The 22,247-nt window shown below is 38.0% G+C and overlaps 1 protein-coding gene across 1 annotated transcript in view; it reads right to left on the bottom strand.

The window, feature by feature from the left end:
• Positions 1 to 2,230: 2,230 nt before the first annotated feature.
• LOC120224556 (protein eyes shut homolog) overlaps positions 2,231 to 22,247 on the bottom strand; it is a 428,677-nt gene continuing 408,660 nt past the window's right edge. The window contains exon 8 of the mRNA XM_039222821.1: positions 2,231 to 2,573. Within this exon, the coding sequence (XP_039078752.1) occupies positions 2,387 to 2,573 (187 nt within the window). The 3' untranslated portion in view covers positions 2,231 to 2,386. The remainder of the gene's footprint in view (positions 2,574 to 22,247) is intronic.

The raw sequence follows: 22,247 nt of genomic DNA, 5'->3' as shown, positions 1-22,247 counted from the left end.
GTAATGAGGTGATAATGAGTTGATGAGGTGCTAAAGAACTTAGTTTCTGCTTTGCATTTTTTTTAGTCCATTATCTTTATTGCTGTCTTATAACACTTCAATCTATATACTGACCTTTTATTCTGACTGCTACCTTAACTGTGCCCATCACACATTTTTGGGAGATGACTATAAATTATGAAAGGTTGAAAGTGCCCCCAAAAGTGTTAAATCAAATGCTATAAAATTGAGTGTTGACATTTTTCAAAAGTGCAAGAGCAAGAGTTTCAGGGTGTTGAATATTACTAGGGAAGGGAGGTGTACCTGGGCAAATCAAATCCGAGTACAGAGGGTGAGGCACCTTCTCTATTTGGCACAAAAGGTTGTTTTCTTACTTTTTGCTAATCAAATATAATTATGCACTTAATTGCTTTATTCTTCTTTGACACTGACACTGGGAGGGCAGGTAGGTCAGGATACTGTCTCATTTATTACAATAAAATGCAAACTGTTGACCTAGAAACAAATTGATAGAACAAGGGCCTACCAGGATGCAGCATCTGCAGGCATAAGGACTAGATAGATATTAATTTTAGCTTCAAATATATAAACACACGACCTTGTTCTAAGGAAATGTTAACATAGTCTTAGTTCTTGATGTTGAGCATATAGTACAATAAGAATATATATAGACTAGTAAGTGCCCCAAACTAAGAGGGCCTTAACTAAAAGGCAAATAAAAGGTATTTGTGCTGGCCTTTGAAAAACGAACAAGGCATAAATATTGAAGATATGTTCTATTTAAAATTTAATTACATCTTTTCCTACAGTCTCAATGATTTTATTTTTCTTCAGTTGTTAATCAAGTTAACTAAAAGTATATCAAATAATATGAATCGTAGGGGTGCCAGGGTGGCTCATTCCGCTGAGTGACTGACTCTTGATATCGGCTCAAGTCATGACCCCAGGGTCATAGGATTGACCCTAGAGTCTAGCTCTGTGCTACATATGGAGCCTGCTTAAGATGCCTTCTTTGTCCCTCTATCCCTCCCCGCTGCGCATGCATGTTCTCTCTCTCTCTAATATAAAAAAAATGAATTATATTGTAGTATTAATTACTGCATGGTAGAAGAGAAAATGGAGGTGTAACTATTGAATCTGCATTTTGGATTTTAGGGGATTAAAAATAAATAATTTAATTTAACATCAGTTTTAGTCTAGAGATAAAGGAACTGAGAACCACAAAGTCATCACAGCTAGTTAGCAGCAGAACTAGAACTTCTTAGAAACTAAATACCCTGTAAATAACAGCAGTAACTTCAGGACATTGATGGTTAACCTGTCCCAGACATTCCATGAATCTATACACTTTCTGGATGATTTTAAGACTAATGCTGGCTTTTATCCATTCTGATCTGAATCTTATAATGCTCTCAGTGTACATGGCATCTTTCAGATGCACTACCAACTAACTCATCCCTTATAAAGTCTAGTTTCTTCTGCTTGCCCATACAGACTTTTCAACCTCATATTCTCCTACCATTAACCAAATACTTATTTTTTACTTCAGTGCCTTCAATGACATATTGAACCACGTGGAATTCCTACACTTCCATGCCTCTTTACTGAGCCCCTCCCTCTGCTTAGCACACACCTTCCCCAAATCTTCCTCTTTACCTGGGAAATTCTTACTTAATCTTTCAAGAATGAGATTAGATGTTGTTTTTTTCAGATTGCTTTCCACAAATTTGACAGGCCTCCTGTTGAGAAAGGCAATCTTGCATGCAATCTTTCAACCCCCACCAGGCTGCTTAAGAATGGCCTTGAGCCTGGAACCCTTCCTTACCCGGGGCTAAAGAGCCCACACAGCCTGTACTGGGTGTATCATGTTGTGTGATATTCCTGTTTCAAGCTCAGTGGGTGTTCTTTCATTATGCTTAAGTGCATATGTAAGGGATCTTGGGCATGCTCCCAGTCTTCAGTGTTTTAGCCTTCATGAAGGGAGGAATTGGGGGTCCATGTGCTGTAGCTAAAGAGGGGTTCTTGTAGGTCATCTGCACTGTGTCAGCTGCTGGAGTGGGAGGAGAGGTACTTGCTAGCCACGAGAGACGGATGCAACTACTGGAGTTGATCTATGCCATGCCCATATCGCGATCTCCCCAAAATCCCAAGACCACCAAGGAGTCCGAGTCACGTATGCAAAAGTAAAGGGCGTTTATTCGGGCTTAAGCTTGGGCTCCCAGGCCTCACCAATGCAGTGGATCCGTGCTGAGAGCCCCGAACAATGGAGGGGTAAGGTTTTTATTTCAGACAGGGCGGGAAAAGGGTGATGGGCAGAAACTACAATGTGATAGGACAGGGTGGCTGCGGAGGTCGGTACAGCGCAGAGGGATTGGTGAGTTTAAAACTAGGCGGCCGAGAAGCGGGGGAACGACCGGTACTTCCCAAACCCCAGTGATTGGTTCGGGCAGGGGGAATGGCGGTTGTTTAAGCCTGCTGAGTCATGCCTCAGAAATTTGGGCCTCTTAATTTCTGGGGCCTCCTGAAGCCGGTCATGGCGCTGGTTTGATTCTTCAATCTTGTTGTATGTATTTCTACAGATATAAGTAAAGAAAGAGTAAGTAAAGAATTGTTCCCTCCAGCGCTTAACTCTTGGTTTTTTTCTGGGTGACTGATACCAAGATGCAATAGGTAGAAGTGTTTGGAGATCTTCCCTGCCCCTGGCAACCAGTGCACCGTGTTCTGCTTCCCTGGGGTGGAAACTTGGTGCATGGTATCCTGCTCTGCACCTTCCATGAACTTGGGATAAATGCTTCTCTCTAAAGCACTTGGTGGGTATTTTTTATTAGCATTTGTCACATTAGTGGGATATGTGTCTGTCTGTCCAACTATACTATAAGTTACTTAAGATCAGTACAGTGGACTGGAACAGCTGTCCCCAATAATTTCTTAAACTGTTCTCCTAATTTTCATGACTCCAAACATTTCCTATTTGATTATAAAACCCAAATCTATAAATCCATTCTGGATCTTTTTTCTTTTTTAAATAAGTACCAAGGTTTTCTTACCAGTATACCTTCCAAGCAGTTTTCCTTTCATTATATGTGTCACAATGCACAGGATCACTTTTTTTTTTTTTTTTTTTAATAGGTCAAGACCCTCAATGACAACTATTGCTTAAATCATTTTGTAACTAATTCTTCTGTACTAAATATATGCCTAGTCTGGGGAGATTATGTCTTGGATTATCTAGGTACAAGCATTCTTATAAGAGAAAAGCAGACAGAGGGATTACTCAGACAGAAGAGAAGGCAATGTGATCATGCTGGGAGAAATTGGAGAGATGTAATCAAAAGCCAAGGAATGTTCAACCACTAGAAGCTGAAAGAGGCAAGAAAGAGATTTTCCCCCAGAGTTTTCAAAGAGAGTACGACTGTGAGTTATCCTTGAATTCAGCCCAGTGATACCAATTTTGGATTTCTAGCCTGCAGAACTGTGAGAGAATAAATTTCTGTTGTGTTAAGTCACAAAGTCCGTGATAATTTGTTATAGTAACCATAGAAACTAATTACAAGATCCTACACTGTTTCTGCACTGGGCCAAATGGTGTAGATAAAAAACAAATAGGACACTAGCTTTGATCTTGAAAAGTGGAAGTAGGGTTGGTATGATAGGTTGGTTTTGGCATGAAGGGCTATGTGCCAAGGTAACCTGATTTTGTTTCCTTGTGACCAATACGCAACCAACAGAGGCTTTAAAGGAGGAGAGTAGAAGTATCATTTTTGTCTCTGATCGAGATGGGGAGTATGGAATTGAGGACATTTAATGACATTGTTGGTCTGCTAAGAATTTGATAAAAGTTTGAACCACAGCAGTGGCCACAGCACCAGGTAGGAGAATTTTTAATTTAAGAGAATTTTCTGAAGTGGAATTGAATAATTACATCATTTTTGAGCCATGTTACCCATCTGGGCTCAATATCTTGTCACTAATAATTCTTTCTGTTAGATTTCTGGCCTTTTGCTAAAACACATAATCTAAATCGTCGTAATTTTTCTGAAAAATGATTTTGGTGTTATTTTGAAAATGTTTTTTTATTAGGAGATGATATTCTTTTAAAAATGTGATTTTAAAACAGTCTTTCCCAATATTCTTTATACTGTTTTTTTCTTTCTTTCTTTTTTTTTTTTTTGTGGGAACCTATGGAAAATGAATCAACACAGAAATTTATACCATATACAACTTCCATCAAGTAAAGATTACTAACACCATGATTCATATTAGGTGATCTCAAATATCACTTGAATTGTGAATCAAATTACTGTAAATGGATATAACTATCTTTTCAAATGTTAAATCCTAGAGAAATATATAAGATTAAATAAATAGCATTCTAACTACGTATTCATGGTATCATTTTGCTAATAATTAAATAGACAAGTAAAATTAGGAAGTGATGAGTTTTTAATATTTCATTCTGAAGAATAAGCACAATTATTATTTAAATGAAGTGAATAAACATGGAGTCACTGCCAGGCTGCTCTAAACTAGTAATAATTACTTTATAAAAGGTTAATAAATGTCAAGTAAAAGCAGCTATGACCTGCTAAAGGTTAAGCTGAAAACAGCTAAAATGAAAAAAAGAAAGTGCTGATGATTACATTTATTGACTGACACTGACACTCAGAAAATAGACAATTTTAGAATGATTAATTGATAATTAAATTTCAAACAAACATCTTTAACCTCTAAACGTGATAATTTAAGGGCCCTACCAGACTCATGCTGCTTACTAATGTACTCCCCTTTCCTCTTCTTTCTAAGGACCAGCAAAATCAGTGGCTAGTTTTATTTCTAAGTATGTTCATAACACACATTGAGTTAGTGGAAAAGATATTCACAAATAGATCTCCATAGCACAGGGTGGATGGGACTCCAAATATCGCACTCCTCCCCCAAATCCAACAGACTTCTGAATCACACTGGGAGTGATGCTTAACACTCAGCTGGGGATATAAGTACCTTATGATATGACATTGTCTTCTTCCCTTGATTTCCCTCCCACTACTTCCTCAAAATCATATATTCCAGCTACTAAACTGCTTGTAGTTGCCTCAAATACTCCATGCTTTTGCCTATACCTTGAACCCCTTGTCCCTTCTTTACATGCTAGCCTAATTCTTATTTATCTTTCTGCAACTATTCATGTCATCTCTTTTGGGAAGCACTCCCTGATCCCTCCAGGTGGGATTCCTTTTTCATGGCATTGACTGTACACTTACATTTTAGGTTTACTCATTTTTCTTCCTTGCACAGTTGTAAGGTCCTTTAGGACACAGAGGCTAGCTCTTTTGTTTTATATATTCAGTATTCAGTAAGGTGTTTGGGCCACAACAGTTGATCAATGAATGCCTGGTGAATAAATATGCAGATTTTTTTTTTTTAATTTACAAATAGAGAGGCAAAATTTGGTGACTGAAGCCTAGAGGGGGCAGCCTTTTAGTCAATTTTAGCTTATACTTAAATGTTTTTATAGCATGGTGTCACAAATATGTTTTCCAGAGAGAAGGAAGGCACCCATTTATTTACTTATTTTCACTAGATATTAGCTTTTTTTCTTCTTAGTGCAATTCAGAAAATAATCAGAGTAGCTATATAGTTTGTTTTGCACTTTCCTTTGAAATCAAATTTGTTTAGAGTTTTTTTGTTACCCTCTTCTAGTATGGCTATTTTATTTTTAAATTATTTTATTTAAAAAAAGCTTTTTTAATGTTTTTATTTATTTGTGTGAGAGAGAGAGAGACAGCATGGTCAGGGGAGGGTCAAAGAGAGAGGGAGGTACAGAATCTGAAACAGCCTCCAGGCTCTGAGCTAGCTGTCAGCACAGAGCCTGATGCGGGGCTCGAACCCACAAACCATGAGATCATGACCTGAGCTGAAGTCGGACGCTTAACCGACTGAGCCACCCAGGTGCCCCTAGTATGGCCATTTTAAAAAGTTATGTTTTTAATGACACTGAACGGACTGCAGGGGTCATTCATGTTTCTTTTTACTTATTTTTTCTTAGCACAGAAGAACAACATTAAGAAAGGCATCAGGCTTCTTTAGATGCAAATGTTTAGTATATTAAAATATACATAGTTTTTGATGGTGCTCTGCTGTGGAATGCCCTTACTTTGTAATAAGCTTTATTATCTATCAGAAAATATGTGTAATGGAAGGTGGTTCTGGAGAAATCAAATTACACTTAATTGATCTTTATAGCAAACAAGAAAAGTCTTTGTACAGCACATGGCTTTCTCAGATGTTCAGGTCTCAAATAGATCCTAAAGGCTGAGGCTATGCACATGTACACTGAAACCAGAGAGGTCCCAAGTCACCCACCTATCCTTGGCTGACAGAACCTGCATGCAGGTGCATAGATTATGTGAGAGAACCTGGTAGCGAGTTAAAAACTTGCAAAGAATTGAAAATGATGTAAAGGCTTAATATTTTCTCCAGCTCACACACAGATCCATCAGAAAATGGAAGCCTTACTAGCTTGAGGTGCTGAACAGCCTTGTAATGCCAAGCTATACAAATACATGGATGATCTCTAGGAAGGCAATCTTAAAAATAAAAGCAAGGAAAATAATAATTGACTGGCAATATCAGTGGCTGCACATTTTGGTGAAGACATACTTCATAAATTTAGTCTAAGCAAGTTTACTAAGCAAAAAACAAAACAAAACAACATACCTCAGGAGTAAAATAGAATCCAGAGTTGCTATATTATTTAAAAGGTGAGTGTTTAAAAGAAAACAAAACAAAACTAAGAGACATGTAAAGAAATAAGAAAGTGTGATGTAGGGGCACCTGGGTGGCTCAGTTGGTTAAGCATCTGACTCGATTTCGGCTCAGGTCATAATCTCTTGTTTGTGAGATCAAGCCCTGAGTCAGGCTCTGCACTGAACATGGAGCCTGCTTGGTAGTCTCTTTCTCTCTGTCCGCCCTACCCTGCCCCTCACCCCAGCTCATGCTCTCTCTCAAAATAAGTAAATAAATATTAAAAAAAAGTATGACAAGTATTTAGGGAAATAAGCAATAAATAGAAAGAAGCTTTCTGAGTGTTCTCAGATGTTGGATTTAGTGTACAAAGATTTAAAAGTGGTTCTTATGAATATATTTAAAGAACTATATTTATGAATTAAGGGAAAGTGGATGACAATAATTCAGTGAATAGAAAATGGAATGAGGAGATGAAAATGATTGAAAAATAGAGAACCAGGCGAGCCTGGGTGGCTCAGTTGGTTGAGCATCCAACTTCAGCTCAGGGCATGATATGCTTGGTGAGTTCAAGCCCCGCATTGGGCTCTGTGCAATAGCACGGAGCCTCCTTCAGATTCTCTGTCTCCCTGTCTCTCTGCCCCTTTCCTGCTCTCTCTCTCTCAAAAATAAATAAATATTAGGAAAATAAAGAACTAAGTGGAAAATCTGTAATTGAAAAATACAATGACTGAAATGAAAAATTTACTAGAAGAGTTCAACAGAAAAGTGGAGATGCTAGAATAAAGCATCAGTGAGCTTAGAGATAAATATAAATTATCCAAACAGAAAAACAGGGAAACACAACTGAAGTAAAATGAACAGTCTCAGAGATGTGTGGGACAACATAAGTCATATTACACATAACATATGTGTACACATATGTTACACATAACACATATGTAGGGAGTCCTAAAAGGATAACAAATAGAGGAAGAGGCATAATAATATTCATAAAAATGGCTAATAGCTTTCCAAATTTTGTGAAAAATATTAATTTATAAATCCAAGAAGTTCAGTGACTATAAGTAGGATAAAGTAGGATAAACACCAAATTATCCGCATCTATACACATAAGAGTCAAACTTTTGAAAGCCAAAGTCAAAGAGAAAACCTGGAAAGTAGTAAGAGAAAAACAACTCATCAAATACAGGGAAAAACACAATATGATAACTGAGTTTTTATCAGAGACAATACAGGTCAGAGGGCACTGGAATAAGGTATTCACATTGCTGAAAATAACTGCCAACCAAGAATTTTCCTGAAAGGAATTTAAATGGTACACTAAAAAAATACTTATTTACCATAAAAGAAGGCATTAAAGTATAAATGCAGGAGCAGCTCATCTCCTCAAAGAAAAGGGGGGTAAGAGTAAATGGACAAAGATGCACATTGCTAGGGGAGGTCTGGTAGCAGAAATATGTGTGATTGCTTCTATTGAGGCAATGAGCTAAGCATGAAATAGGGAAAGAGGTGCTAGATATTTGAGAAGAAAGAAGAAGTGTGAAATGTCATCTAGGGAAAGAGAAGATTAAATAGAGTTGATGAATGTGGTAGGATTTTGGAGTTGCACTAAGGATCTATTATTAGAAGTCAGTGATCATGTATTTAAAGTTTAACCAGTTATCATGGTCCTATGTTTTTCTCCAGTCAAGGTCATATGCACAGGAATAGGTATAGTGGAGGGGAAAGAAAGGAGGGATATTTAAGTTATATGAAGAAAGTAAGTACACTGATTGAAGATGGAAGCTGGATAAAGAAGAAAATGTGGACATGTTGGGTATTAAGATCACTGGGCTGAGAAACCAGGGTGCTGGGGGAAACAACAACATAAGCAAAACAATAGAGGCAGAAAAAAGTACAGAAAAAGTAAAGTACAGAGCTAAATCTTCCTGATGTGACAGATAGGTCAGAAAATTTGTGAAACTGAAATTAGTTCAAGAACATAAACTCACACTTAGATACTTTCTCAACTTTATTCACTCTCTGATTTATCTATCTAATAACATGTAGTGGTAGTAAAGTTGGGGCTAAGTAGTCCAGGTGAAATTATGTCAGAGTCAATAGCAAGCCAGCTCAATCATGGAAGCCACCATACTGAGAAAGTGAGCTCCAACTTCTGCCAGCCTATATATAAGTCATTTTCCACCTTTCCACATCCCACAAGGTCCTGAATCACCATGTTTGCTAGGATTCTCCTTTGGCTCTCTCAGCTCCAGGCCATTGGTCTCCCCAGTATTCATCATATACACCAGACAGGCTGTGATTCTTCCCAATACTCTTCAACTCCTTTAAGTCTTGTGCAAGTGACATCTTTTCAGCCCCCTCCATCTTCTTGGGTCTAATCCTACCCTATGTATGTATGTATTTTAAGTTTATTTATTTATTTTGAGAGAGAGACAGTACAATTGGGGGAGGGTCAGAGAAAAAGAGAGACAGAGTCCTAAGCAGACTCCACACCATCAGTGCTGAGCCCGATGTGGGGCTGGAACTCACGAACTGTGAGATCATGATCTGAGCAGATATCAAGAGTCAGATGTTGACCAATTGTGCTACCCAGGCGCTCCATAATCCTACCCTGTTTAGAACTCAGTTATCTCCCCTTGCCATCCTGCCCCTTCAAAGCACTCCTCATTCTCTTTATCTGCTTCTCTTTTTTCCTGTCATAACTTTCTTATATTCTCAATAATCTATTGACTTAGTATGTTTATTGTCTCTTTTCAACACCAAAATGTAAGCTCAGTGAAGGCAGGGATATTGGTCTCTTTCGTTCAGCACCTAGAACAGTACTCTCTGCCCCAGCCATCCTTGGGAAATTCGATGGTATGCAAGCAGAAGCCTTTCTCTCATGTAGCATCAGTCACCAACTGGGAGAGACTAGACGATGTGCATGGGCATTGCCCCTAATTTATCTCACTCACTGATCACGTGAGAAGGGTACAAAAAGATTGTAGGATGTCACATATTCTTCAAAGGTGGGATTATACAAACATTTTTATTTATAACCAAAATTTCATCCTTTTTTCATATACAACTCCACCCTTTCACTGTCCCCACTCCCAATTTACTCCAAGGTGAAAGATAAGTAGCCCAGTATCATTCTACTCTAGTTATGTGTATTTTTTTGTGGCCTTTCTTGTACAATATCTTTAATATATGAAAGAGTGTTACATGCAGTTGTGGTAGTTGGGAGAGGTTCTGTAAGATTTCTGTTTACCTGATGGGGTTCTGTGTCTTAAGAGTCTTTACTTCAGTCTTGGGAATATAAATACTATGTCACCTCCTCTTTCTTAACTTTTCCATTTTCTAAACTGAGTAACTTCTTGACCTGAATTATGACCTGTAACTCAGCCTGATATATTTATTTTCTATATTTATCATAGTAATCATAATAGAATCTTATTTGGACTTAAAAGTTTTTTCTACTCTCACACTATAATAACTCTTGCTACACTTAGCAACTGGCTATCCAGCAATGCAATCCATGCCAACTAATTTCTAAGACCAGCAATTTTAATGTGTGGTTCAAAAAAGCTAGAAGCATGCAAATCCAACTTTGGGGTGGTATGTCAGACATTGGGCTCTTCATCTTATTCAGAAAAAAGAGGGGGTCTTTCAAAATTGATCAAATGGTATGGAACATGGTAACCTTCTAAATGACATCCTGAGGTGTTGGCAAGTATGGACTGAACTGGGGAGCTGACTGAACAAACAGGCCAGAAATTGTGAATTTCTCTTGTGAAGCTAGGAAGCTTAAGCTTCAGGTTCCCACAGTTGTATAGGCCCCTCCTAGAGAAACCACAGGTATTTTGTGTTTGTAATCCTCACTTATTTTCCTTAGAAGCCTTCCCAAACTACAAAAGCTTCAGGCTTTACAAAATGTAGATTTACTCCTGAAAGGAAAACATAGGTCGATTACTGGAAAGAAACAATTTTAAATGGGTCAATTAGACAAACTGGAAAGACCTCTTTTGCATATGTGGTAAAAGACACATCATATAATCTGTCATTTTGACTTTACAGCGTACAGTGCAAAGGCATTTGGCATATTAACAGTGTTGTGAGACCATCACCACTATCTGGTTCTAGAACATTTTTATCACCCCATAAAGAAACACCATACTCATTAAGCAGTCACTCCCCATTCCCCATTGTCTTTTGCCCTTGGCAACCACTAATCTCCTTTCTATTTCAAAGGAATTGCCTGGTGTGGATTTTTCATAAAAATGGAATCTTATGATATGTGGCAATTTTGTGTCTGTGTCTGACTTCTTTCACTCAGCACGATGTTTTCAAGTTTTATTCATGTTGTAGCATGTATCAGTATTTCATTCCTTTTCATGTGGAAAGGCTTTTTAAATAAAAGATAGTTTTAGAAAAGATGTAGCCAATTGAATAAGAGAATTCCAAGAATAAAATTTGAAAGAATGACTCAGATACTACGGGCAGAACTTTTCATGGTATTATATTGCATTCAATTCTCTAAGCCAGTGAACTAGAATTTACCTGTCCTTTTCTAGTCTTTATATTGATTTCAATCAAATGATCTTGACTAACTCCTAAGCCTTTTTTGACTCATACACATTTTGCTTAGAAGTAATGCCTGTGCCAGTTGCCTGTTGTTCCCCTGAGCCCTCTGCCTGAGCCCCAATTACTGTCTTTCTCTTCCAGGTCAGCATCCAAATCACCCACTGACGTTCCAGAAGAAAAAAATTATTTTGCCTTGATTTTAGTGAGACTATTTGAAAATAACATGTTCTTTTGTAAATTCCTGAAGCTCATTTGAATGTCTGCTTTCATATTTAAAAAGCTTGGGATGCTACCAGCAGGTGAAAAATAACTGCCGGGTTCACTAATGTTATTGCTATGCTGTCAATCTCCAATTTGCTATAAAGTATTGGGAGACATTTTGAGTAAGAGAGATTCTATATAAACAAAATTATATCCAATTTTTCCTGTTATGAAGAGTGATTACTCTGCATAACTATAAAATACTATGCAGTTTTCAGTAATTTAATTTAGCATTTTGTGGACTCTATTTTTGGTTTACTGTACTGCAAAGGTTGAAAGGCCTTTTATGTTTTATCTGAGGTGCTGTACACAAAATACTGAACCTCCTATGCAAATAACACCTGCAAAAGACATCTGCTACATTTTTTTCTAAATGTTTATTTACTTTTGAGAGAGAGAGAGAGACAGACTGTGAGTGGAGGAGGGGCAGAGAGAAAGGGAGATGAAGAATTTGAAGCAGGCTCCAGGCTCTGAGCTGTCAGCACAGTGCCCGACGCGGGGCTTGAACCCACGGATCGTGAGATCATGACCTGAGCCGAAGCTGGACGCTTCTGACTGAGCCATCTAGGGGGCCCCATTTCTAATAGGACAGACAGTCTGTTAGCCCTTGGTTTGATGTTCTTCACTGTGCTTCTTATCTCTCTTATCTCTGCCTACAATTATATCCATTCTCAGTGACAGGTTAGTAAAATCTTCATGTTTATTCAAACTACAAAGTCTCTAAAAACATATCCTTTAGACTTTGGATACAAATCATGGTCTATTTTAGTCTTCCCAGAACTTTAGTCTTCCGTATCTGAACCTTACTGAATGCTTCTGAAAAGCTTTCAGTTCTAATGTTATATTTTAAATTATTTAATTTTATGAGATTTCACTATACCTAGCCTTGAAAGTCTCCTGTCTTGCTTGGGTAACAGAGGTATGATAATAAAATCACCCTTCATCTGCTAGCTCATGCATTCCCAGCAGGGCAATACTGTTCCCAAGGAGTGAAAACTGTTTCTCAGGGGCAGCAAAAGATCTGACTCTTTTTATGTTATATATCATAGATATGCATATACTACATAAATATATATACAGTATACTCACAATACTGAAATTTCATGGATAGGGCAATTGGGAAAAAATGTCTTAAAAAAGTATTTTTAGTGGGACAATAGTGAAAACTGTGAACTGAGAAACACTGATCCAGCTCTTTCAAGTTCAATAGCATGTTGATATTCACATTTGACAGGAAAGCCAAGGTCACATAGTATGTACATGGCAGATGCATGCTGGAACTCTGGTGTTCTCTCTTCATATATGTGCTCTTCTGTGGCACGGTGGCTTGGATTGGGTCTTGCTGGGCTCTTGCAAGGAAGAAATACCTTCCTTACTACCTTTCCTTTTAGGGTTGTTTCATGCATTAATAGAATGTTTGGCCCTCAAACTTAAGGAATTTATTAATCGTTTCCCTTTTATGTCCAGTAAGTGTAAAACCTATACTTCTCCATTGTCCTAAAAATGAGACACTCAGTGTAGATTTGTAGATCACTTTGGATCTAGAGAGTCAAGGATTCTTAAGGGTTTGTTTGAGGTATCCAACTTTCTGCCTGCTTTTCATCTTTCTTACCCTAAGGTCTACTAAGTCAGCTCCTGATTTTAGTAATATGGTTCTAAGAACCCAAAGGTTCTGTTCCTTCTCTGTATTCCTGTTTACAATGCTCCAAATACTTCTAAGCTTCTCCTCTTAAAGTAACTCAGATATGTTAGTACCAAACAATTCATTTAAAAAATCGCTATTTTTGGGGCGCCTGGTGGCTTAGTCGGTTAAGCGTCCGACTTTTGCTTAGGTCATGATCTTGCAGTTCGTGGGTTCGAGCCCCGCGTCGTGCTGACTGCCAGCTCAGAGCCTGGAGCCTGTTTCAGAGTCTGTGACTCCCTCTCTCTCTGACCCTCCCCTGCTCATGCTGTCTCTCTCTCTCTCTCTCTCTCTCTCCTAGAAATAAATAAAACATTAAAAAAAAAAAAGAAAGAACTTTCCTGATATTTTTCTACATTCGTTTCGTTTATTCATTTAAAGTTATGGCAAAGTTATTTTAGAGTGCAGTTGTTCATTACTCAGCATTAACTGAAGTGAAAAAATAAATCAAAGCTATTTCTTAGCATGATTTCTACTCAAGACAGGTTACTTGATTCGGTTTCCCAAAATAATATGCTAAGGCAGTGAGATAGGAATGCAAACACATTTGGTTTGAACTTGACTTATCCACAGATTATGATATTGCTTAGCAAAGCAAAAAATTCTGAAATCTAGGTTGAAGTGATTGGTTTTTTTTAAAGCCCTAATGTAAATGCATCTGCACACATTTCAATTGCAGTCACTTTCCCCACAAATCAGCTTTATCAGCTCCATTAGCAGTTGAAGCCAATAAAAATCTGAAGCTGGCTTCCTGCTGCTTAGTCTAAGTGTCAGAAATAATATATTCTGTGTTACAAATGTCCCAGAGGTATAACACGTCTGCTGCTTAACTATTATAACTTATTCTCCAGGATAAACATCTGCCCTTATATTCATTAAAAATTGTTTTTAAAAATAGGAAATTGAGTAAAAACAAATAAGTGAACAGCCTGATGGAGGCAAACTGCCAAGAACAGACTCATTCTGTATTCAGAACTCCCACTGACATCAGACTTGGCTTGGCTTTTATTCATATTATTTTCAATTAATCTATTTATTTGGCCTTTTATATCATAATTGATAACCCTTGAGTGACTAAACATTATCATAACTTTGGACAATATGACCCTGAGTTATTCCTTGCTAGTTATGATGATTACTTTTTCTTTCCTCATCTAAGGATATAGTCTGGCATCGATTCAAATTTTTTAGGTTAAACAAAAACATTTCTTTCTTCAAAAAATGTTTTATTATTCATTGTACTAACTGGAGATATCATGGGATTTCTACAACTCCAGACTTGGAGATTGGTAACAGTGATGCTTAGAAAAACAAACTAAATACTGTGGTTGGCTAACTATGTTCTTCCTTATTTATCAAATTAGCAAGTATTTATTGAGCGTCTCCTATGTGCTGGGTGGATGCAAAGATGAATAAAACATGCACATTGCCTTTAAAGAGCTAGCGGTTCAATGGAGAAGGTAGATGTAAACTAATAATTATGATCAGCACAATCATAAAGATATTCAGAAATCTCAAGATTGATTTATTGACCTATTGGGTGATTGCCTATACTATTCATATAGTTTCAAGGAGCCCTAGGGTATGGTTTGGTTCCTAGGATTTGGACAGTTTTAGAAATGAAGGGAGGGAGGGAAACAGAGGGAGACAGAAGGAGCAAGAACACCAGAAACAGCTATTCTCTTTCTGTTTCATATCACTTTAACCTATCCTTCAAGACCTTAACATTGAAGCATTTTTTTCCTTCTAAGACTCTCCATGTTGCCAGAATTTTTTAACTGGTGAGTCTCATGGCATCATTTAGTACTCAAGATTCTAGGTCAGGGCTGTCCAATAAAAATATAATCTGAGCCACATAGGAAATTTAAAAACATCCAGAATCCACGTTATAAAAAATAAACTGGTGAAATTAATTTTAATAAATTCTGTTTGAATTCAATATATCTGGAACATATCACTTCTAAATGTAGTTAATATAGAAAAGTTGTTTATGATACTTTACTTAAAAAAATCCAGTGTGTATTTTACACTATACCACAGCTTGATTCAGATTAGCCGCATTTCAAGTGCCCAGTAGCTGCATGAGGTTAGTGGCTATTGTGTTGGAAAGCACAGTTCTAGACATTTAACTGTTAAGGGTTCCCCTTTATTTACTTAATCCTGTGTATGTATAAGAATCTTGACGATCTATCAGACAGCTTTTCTCAGGCTGGACCAGGGAAAGTAATTTTTTATATCCCCTCAAGGGAACCAGAAAGCAACTCTGTGGGAGTTATATAGATGGCTCAGTTGTTTTAGTTCTACATTCTTGCAAAACTGGAGCGTTTTCATATTTCTTTCTCCAAACCATGAGATTGCTCCAGGGACTTGGATGAGAGGGAAGAAAACTGACACGTCATTTTATAGATATTTATATATAAATGTTTATATATATATCTAAAATGCTCTATCATCTATCTCTCTCTCTCTCTACCTATCTACCTACCTACCTACCTACCTACCTATTTATCTATCTACCTACCTACCTATCTATCTCTTTACTACGATATACTTCTATACAATAAAATTCACTTATTTAAGGTATACATTTCAGTGGTTTTCAGTATATTCTCAGAGCTATGGAACCATCCTGACAGTCTAATTTTAGCACATTTTCATTACCTCAACTAGTAGCGCCATGCCAATTTAGTACTATCAATTCTCTCCCCATCCCCCAGTCCTAGGCAACTGCTAACCTATTTTCTATAGATTTGTTCATTTTGGCATTATGAATAATAATGCTATGAATATTCATATGTAAGTTTTTCTGTGAACATACATTTTCATTCTTTTGGATATGAACCTCGTAGTAGAACTTGTTCTCCAAAGTAGCTGCACCATTTTACATTCCCCCCAGCAATGTGTGGAGGTTGTACTCTCTCTGCATCCCTGCCATCACGTGTTATTGTCTGTGTTTTTGATTACTGCCATTCTAGTGGGCGTGAAGTGGTATCTCATTGTGATTTTGGTCTCCATTTCCTTAATGCTAATGATGATTAACATTTTTCATGTGATTATTGTTCATTTTTGTATATTCTTTGGAGATGTCAGTTCAAATTCTTTGTGCATTTTTAATTGGGCTATTTGTCTTTTTATTGCTGAATTGTTAACAGTCTTTATATATTCTGCATACACATTTCTTAGCAGATACATGATTTTTACTTATTTTCTCCTATCGGATACCTTTTCATATTCTTGATGGTGTCCTCTGGGGAACAAAACTTCTCAATTTTGATAAAAATGCAATTTATTTTTTTCTCTTGGTATTTTTGCTTTAGTAGCATGCATCATATTTTTAACACCTTTGTGAACAAGATTAGACATTGCCTCTGTTCACATGGAGCTTATGGAAAAGAGCAGCAATTAAATAAGCAGTGACAGTAAAACAAGTAGGGCAGCATTCAATGTGTTGTGGATTCAGCCTGCAAGAGCAATTAATATCAGCTCCTGGTGATGAGAGCGTAGGCAAGTTTTTAGAGGTAACAATTTAGAAACCAAAAGGTCAAGAAGTATTATTTAACAGTGAGGGGAAGAAAGAATCCAGTCATTTTTACTGTTCATGGATGTAATTTTTAAGATACGTTGTGATAAAACTCTTAATTTCTGATACAAGGCAGTGTCACGTAATGTGTGTGTGCGTGTGTGTGTGTGTGTGTCAGTTAAGAGAGCACGCTGTACATCTTGTAGCCTATCTTAGGTCATCTTTTTGGAAGTCAGTTAATGGTCTGGCTGAGCACAGAAGTACGAGTTGACAGAGATTGCCAGTTGATAGAATGGTAGATAAAGTCATATAAGGACAAAGATCCACAATCAGCTTGCACTTAATATTTAGTTCAAAGCCAACTGCAAACAACCTCTACATTTAGAAAACTATTGTGTATTCAGGAATCTTTCTAAAGCTTTACAGTTTCCCTCTGTCCATACCAAACAAGGTAAGAAATAACAATTTCACCTTCAGGTTTTGCTCTTAACCAACCCAATTCTTACCTTTCCTTTTGGATTCTGAAGTCTGTTTAGGTAAACATAAACACTGGGCAAAACGGTAGGTAAAATGTTCTTAAAATTATCACGTGTACCAAATGTCAAACAGCAGGAATTGAAATTAAAACAGACATGAAAGAGGCAATAAAGGTAAAATCAATAAAGTTGATTTCACAAAAGGCTGAGTTACACAGCTTTTATGACGAGTCCAATTTTTAGAATAGACAGAACCCTGGGGATCTATTCTCCCACTGGTGCGCATGCCTCACTCTTATTTACTTTAATGAGCCTTATCAGTGGGAAACAAGGGAAAACAGATTCTCCAGCTCTCCTTTCTTATTGCTGGCTCCAAAGCTCTTAACAAAGCACATACCATGAATTAGTTTGGGGTACTATTCAGATAAGAGACACTTGGCAAAGAAAGTATTCAAAATTCTGCACAGACTTCTTTGTGCATATTGTTCAGGAGATCCAGTTAGCACATAAACAGTTATTCTCTGTGTCTAGAGTGTCTTTATCTTGGGCTATGCAGATTTAAGAATTACCTCAAGGCAATCTGTAATGTAGATGACTTTGGCAACTAAGTACAAATGCAGATAAAATATTGTTATATAAATGATACTGATGATGAAAATTACCAGATAACATTTACAGGCTTCATGTCACCCTCCACAATCTGGTGTTACATAAAGCCATGAGGTTTTTTGATTCATTTGAATGAGCAGCATTACCAAAATATTTTATAGTTGGTTGCTGTATAAAAGGAAAATAGTATCCTAAAACTTAGGGCAGTTTGTTAATATGAATGTATTGATTGTAATTTTGAATATTATGTGGTGTACCTATTTAATATGGTAATTGCTCTTGTGTCTTTGACCACTAGTTCAATTCAATAGATGAAAGATTGTCTCTACCATGGAATACAGATGCTGTGTTAATTACTAAGACATGAAATAAAGAGTATCTGGAAACTATTTCAGTGACAGCAGTGGGTAGGCAACTAGGAAGTTTACCTACCGATCTGTGTGCAAGTCTAGAGAGGACACTTAGCTTAGCCATATGGCATCAGTATAGGCTTCAAGGAGATGACTCGAAGCCAAATCTTAAAGACCAAGGTAGAATTAGCCAGGTGGCAGGAAAGGTCTTCAAAGTCAGAGAACTCACCTCAATTACTTTAAGTGCTGTATATCATTTTTATCTAAACAGTGCTCTTGGAAGAAAGAAACAAAGCAAATTCATTCTCTTTATTGAATTATATGGAAGGTTTCAGAAATCACTGCTACAGACCAGTCCAGTCCCTTTCATAAGAATGTATAAAGAATCTTCTGTGAGCTTGCAGTAGACTTACATTCAAGGCTATTGGGGACATAGGCCTCTAACTACACTGAATGTTACGTGGCTATTTTCTTTGAAGCTGTGTTCTGGGGCCATTCCTCCAGTCCAAGAAGTCTAATGGAAGAAAGGAGCACGGCAGGCCAGCAACCTTGGTTCCAACAGAAGGTGGCAAGGAGACTCATGGTGATGGTGGACATGTAGGCAGACAGGTGGGAGGAGAGGCCATAGGAGGAGAGGTGAACATAAGTGGTGGGGAAAAGTGGTGTGTGACGGGGCTCAGAGGTGGAGGAGGGGAAGAAAGGATAGCAGAGATTATTTTTTCTGTATAGTTTGTGAGAATGTTTTATTATTTATTAAAAAGTTTTTTTATGTTTATTTTTGAGAGAAAAGCAGAGTGTGGGTGGGGAAAGGGCAGAGAGAGAAGGAGACACAGAATCCGAAGCAGGCTCCAGGCTCTGAGCTGTCAGCACAGAGTCTGACATCAGGTTTGAACCCATGAACCCAGAGATCATGATCTGAGCTGAAGTTGGAAGCTTAACCAACTGAGCCACCCAGGTGTCCCTGTGAGGCTGGTTTAGTCTAAATCCATAGGATTAAAATATTTTGTTCCAGAACTTACTGCAAAAACCCCATGCATCCTTATTCAAACTGGATACAAGTATAATTTCTAGTCTCCTTATATCTAAATCAAATTGTGGTTTTATTTCCTATCTTCTTTGATGTCAAAATTCAGTCAAGAGAGTTTGGAAAGTAGGCATAAAACCTTATTCAATTGTGACACACACTTCATTTAATCTGAGGCCAAGCTCTCCCAGGAGGAACCTGTGGGTGGTTCACATAGCCACCTGGTCAGGACTCTGCATCCTGGGCTGGGTTCCTTCCCGAGGTGAAATAAATGTGGCGGTCAGTGCTGGCACTTGCCATCACCTTTTTCTCCACTTGCTACCCACATCCACTCTGTTTGCTCTCCGCTCACTCAGGGAGCTTGCAGACCTGGCGCTCTGTTTCCATAATTTCCCTTGTGCTACAGCAGCACTGTCATCTTTATTTAGCGAGACTCTGCTGTTTGGTTGGACTGCCACATTCTGATGAAACATGCAGTCAATTATCCACATGTTTCTAAATATATGGATGCTTGGCACTAAGTAAATTGGGTAAATCGATTTGTTGTTTGTTTGCTGAATCCTCTGGCAAACGTGCACCTGTTTTACTCTTTGTTACCAATGACCTGACGAAAAGTATATCAATCTGTATCTACGTTGATCATAGATCTACCTATGTATTTATTTATATTTTTGTGTGTGTGTATAAAAGTCACTTCTAGTTTTCATAAAATACGGAATCACTTAAGATTTGACTGGCAACATTCCAAAGCATTTCATTTTTTATAGAAAGTACTTTTAGATGCTAAAGAGAAGAGATATGCAGTTTATTGTCCTTCCCAGTACCCCACCCTCTAGGTCCATTCTTTTCTTCCTCCATCCCATTCTGTGTCCAGGACATGAACCTCTTCCTACTCTATCCCCTAAAATTTCCTGCTGGGTGGCTTCTGAGTGCGTTTTGTTAATGGGAAGCACCAGCAAAGGACTGGAAGGAGGAAGGAAAGGAAAATCAGGGTATTTCTTTCCTTCCTGCTCTGGGACAGCCTTTCTGGAAGGTTTTGCACTGTCCAGGACAACAGCTCTTGCCTGGCAATGTCTCCTGCACAGCCCCGGCTCTCACTGGGCTCCTGCAAACACTCTTTCCTTGCCCTTGTCCCAAGGAAGCACCAGCCTCCCTTCCTGAGATCTCCAGTTGCCTCCACCTCAATTCTGGGTTCACTTAATGCTCCAACACCTCTGAGAATAACATTCACTACAGTGTCTCGAACCAACTGAGTTGGATTTTCTGCCAGGACTCTAACTGATACAAGGGAGGTATTTTCCAAAAACATACTTTCTGAGTTTTTAGAAAAGAAACACGTGTCATGCATTTAACCACAGGAAATCTGTGATTTTACGGTTGGTGGTGGCTGGGACAGGCCATGGGACTTGGAGTGATGAGCACGGGAAAAGGGAGTGAGAGGAACTCACTTTGTGACCTCAGGCAAGCCTTCTTTCTGGGCTGTCTTTGTATTTACAACTAGGCCTGATTACCTGCTGTATGTAAGCATCTCACTGGCTGATTGTGAATGGCTCTGAGACACTATGTGTAACGGCCCTTTAAAAACTACAAAGAAGGGGGGAAATGGTGGGGGAAAGGGAGAGAGGCAAACCATGAGAGACTTGAATGCTGACAAAAACTGGGGACTGATGGATGTGGGGGGGGGTTGGGCATGGAGGAGGACACTTGTGGGGATGAGCACTGGGTGTTATGTGGAAACTAATTTGACAATAAACTATTTGTAAAAAAAACAACTACTAAGCACCAAGGCATGAAGGATGTTGCGGTACTTCTAGAGCTGTTGTCACGTCATCCCATTGGTCTTCATTCCCTCATTAACCCCTCTTGTATCTGCTGCTTTTTATGATTTGGGGTTTTCATGTGACATTAATTAATGCTCAGATTCCTATTTTCATTTAAATTAATTGTGAATATCTTTCTAGTGTGATTTTTGTGGTTGGATGACTGGGTTTGGAAATCCCTGGTGGAAATTTGTTACTTCTGCTTGCATATTTATGTTTGATTCCAGGGACTCTCCGGCCTGGAGCAAGCTGCCTGTGGCTTCTGGTGAATTTAACTTCCTTGTGGATGAAATCTTAATAGTGACATCTACCAAGCCTTCCTCACGGGGGTAATGTAAAGAAATAATGAAAAAAATAGTATTTTCTGAAATCAATAGGAAAAATATCATTACTATGAAAGTCTTGGGTTTCAGTTTCTTCCATAAGATATGAAGTATTGGAAAGGGACTGGATGCTGTTTAGAGATCCATTCAAAAATTTAAAAAAATTCTTTATTTCTTAGAATCTTCATAGGGCCTTAAAGCCAAATGAAGGAAGACTTGTGTCCCACATTTTAGTATTAATGCACATCTTACACTGGCAACACAAGGAAGAGCTAGGTCTTAGTAAAGAGCAGGAAAAAAATAACCAAGAATGAAAAAGAGCCATGAGTCTGAGGATTACTGCCTTCCTACCATTATTTTTCTTCTCAAGTGAGTTTGTAGGGTTCATAAGATTTCTATGTTACCTAATTTGGACAAACTTCTCTCCACTTGCTATGCATGGACCATAGCAGTATTTGGAATCAATTAAATATTATTTTCTAATTTTAGAGTATTAAACAGTTGATGCTGTGGACTGAACTGTGGTTCCCATACACCCCATGCATACGTTGAAGTCCTAACCCCCCAAAGTAACTGTATATACAGATTACCTTAAGAGGTAGTTAAGGTTAAATGAAGTCATAATAGTGGGACTGTAATCCAATAGTATTGTGGCATTATAAGAGAAGAGAAAGAATGATCTCTCTCTGCATGCACACACTGAGGAAAAGCCAAGAGAATCTGACTGTTTAGAAGCCAAGGAGACTGCTCTCACCAGAACCTGACATTCTGGCACCTTGATCTTGGACTTCCAGCCTCCAGAACCATGGGCAAATAAATGTCTGTTGTTTAAGTCACCAAGTCTGTAGTGTTTTTTTACTGCAGCTAGAG

This window comes from Hyaena hyaena, unplaced genomic scaffold (genome assembly GCF_003009895.1).
Source record: "Hyaena hyaena isolate Hyena2069 unplaced genomic scaffold, ASM300989v1 scaffold_1191, whole genome shotgun sequence".
Classification (NCBI taxonomy): domain Eukaryota; kingdom Metazoa; phylum Chordata; class Mammalia; order Carnivora; family Hyaenidae; genus Hyaena; species Hyaena hyaena.
The sequence above is the reverse complement of the archived record's forward strand: the minus strand, read 5'-3'. Positions and strand labels throughout refer to the sequence as shown.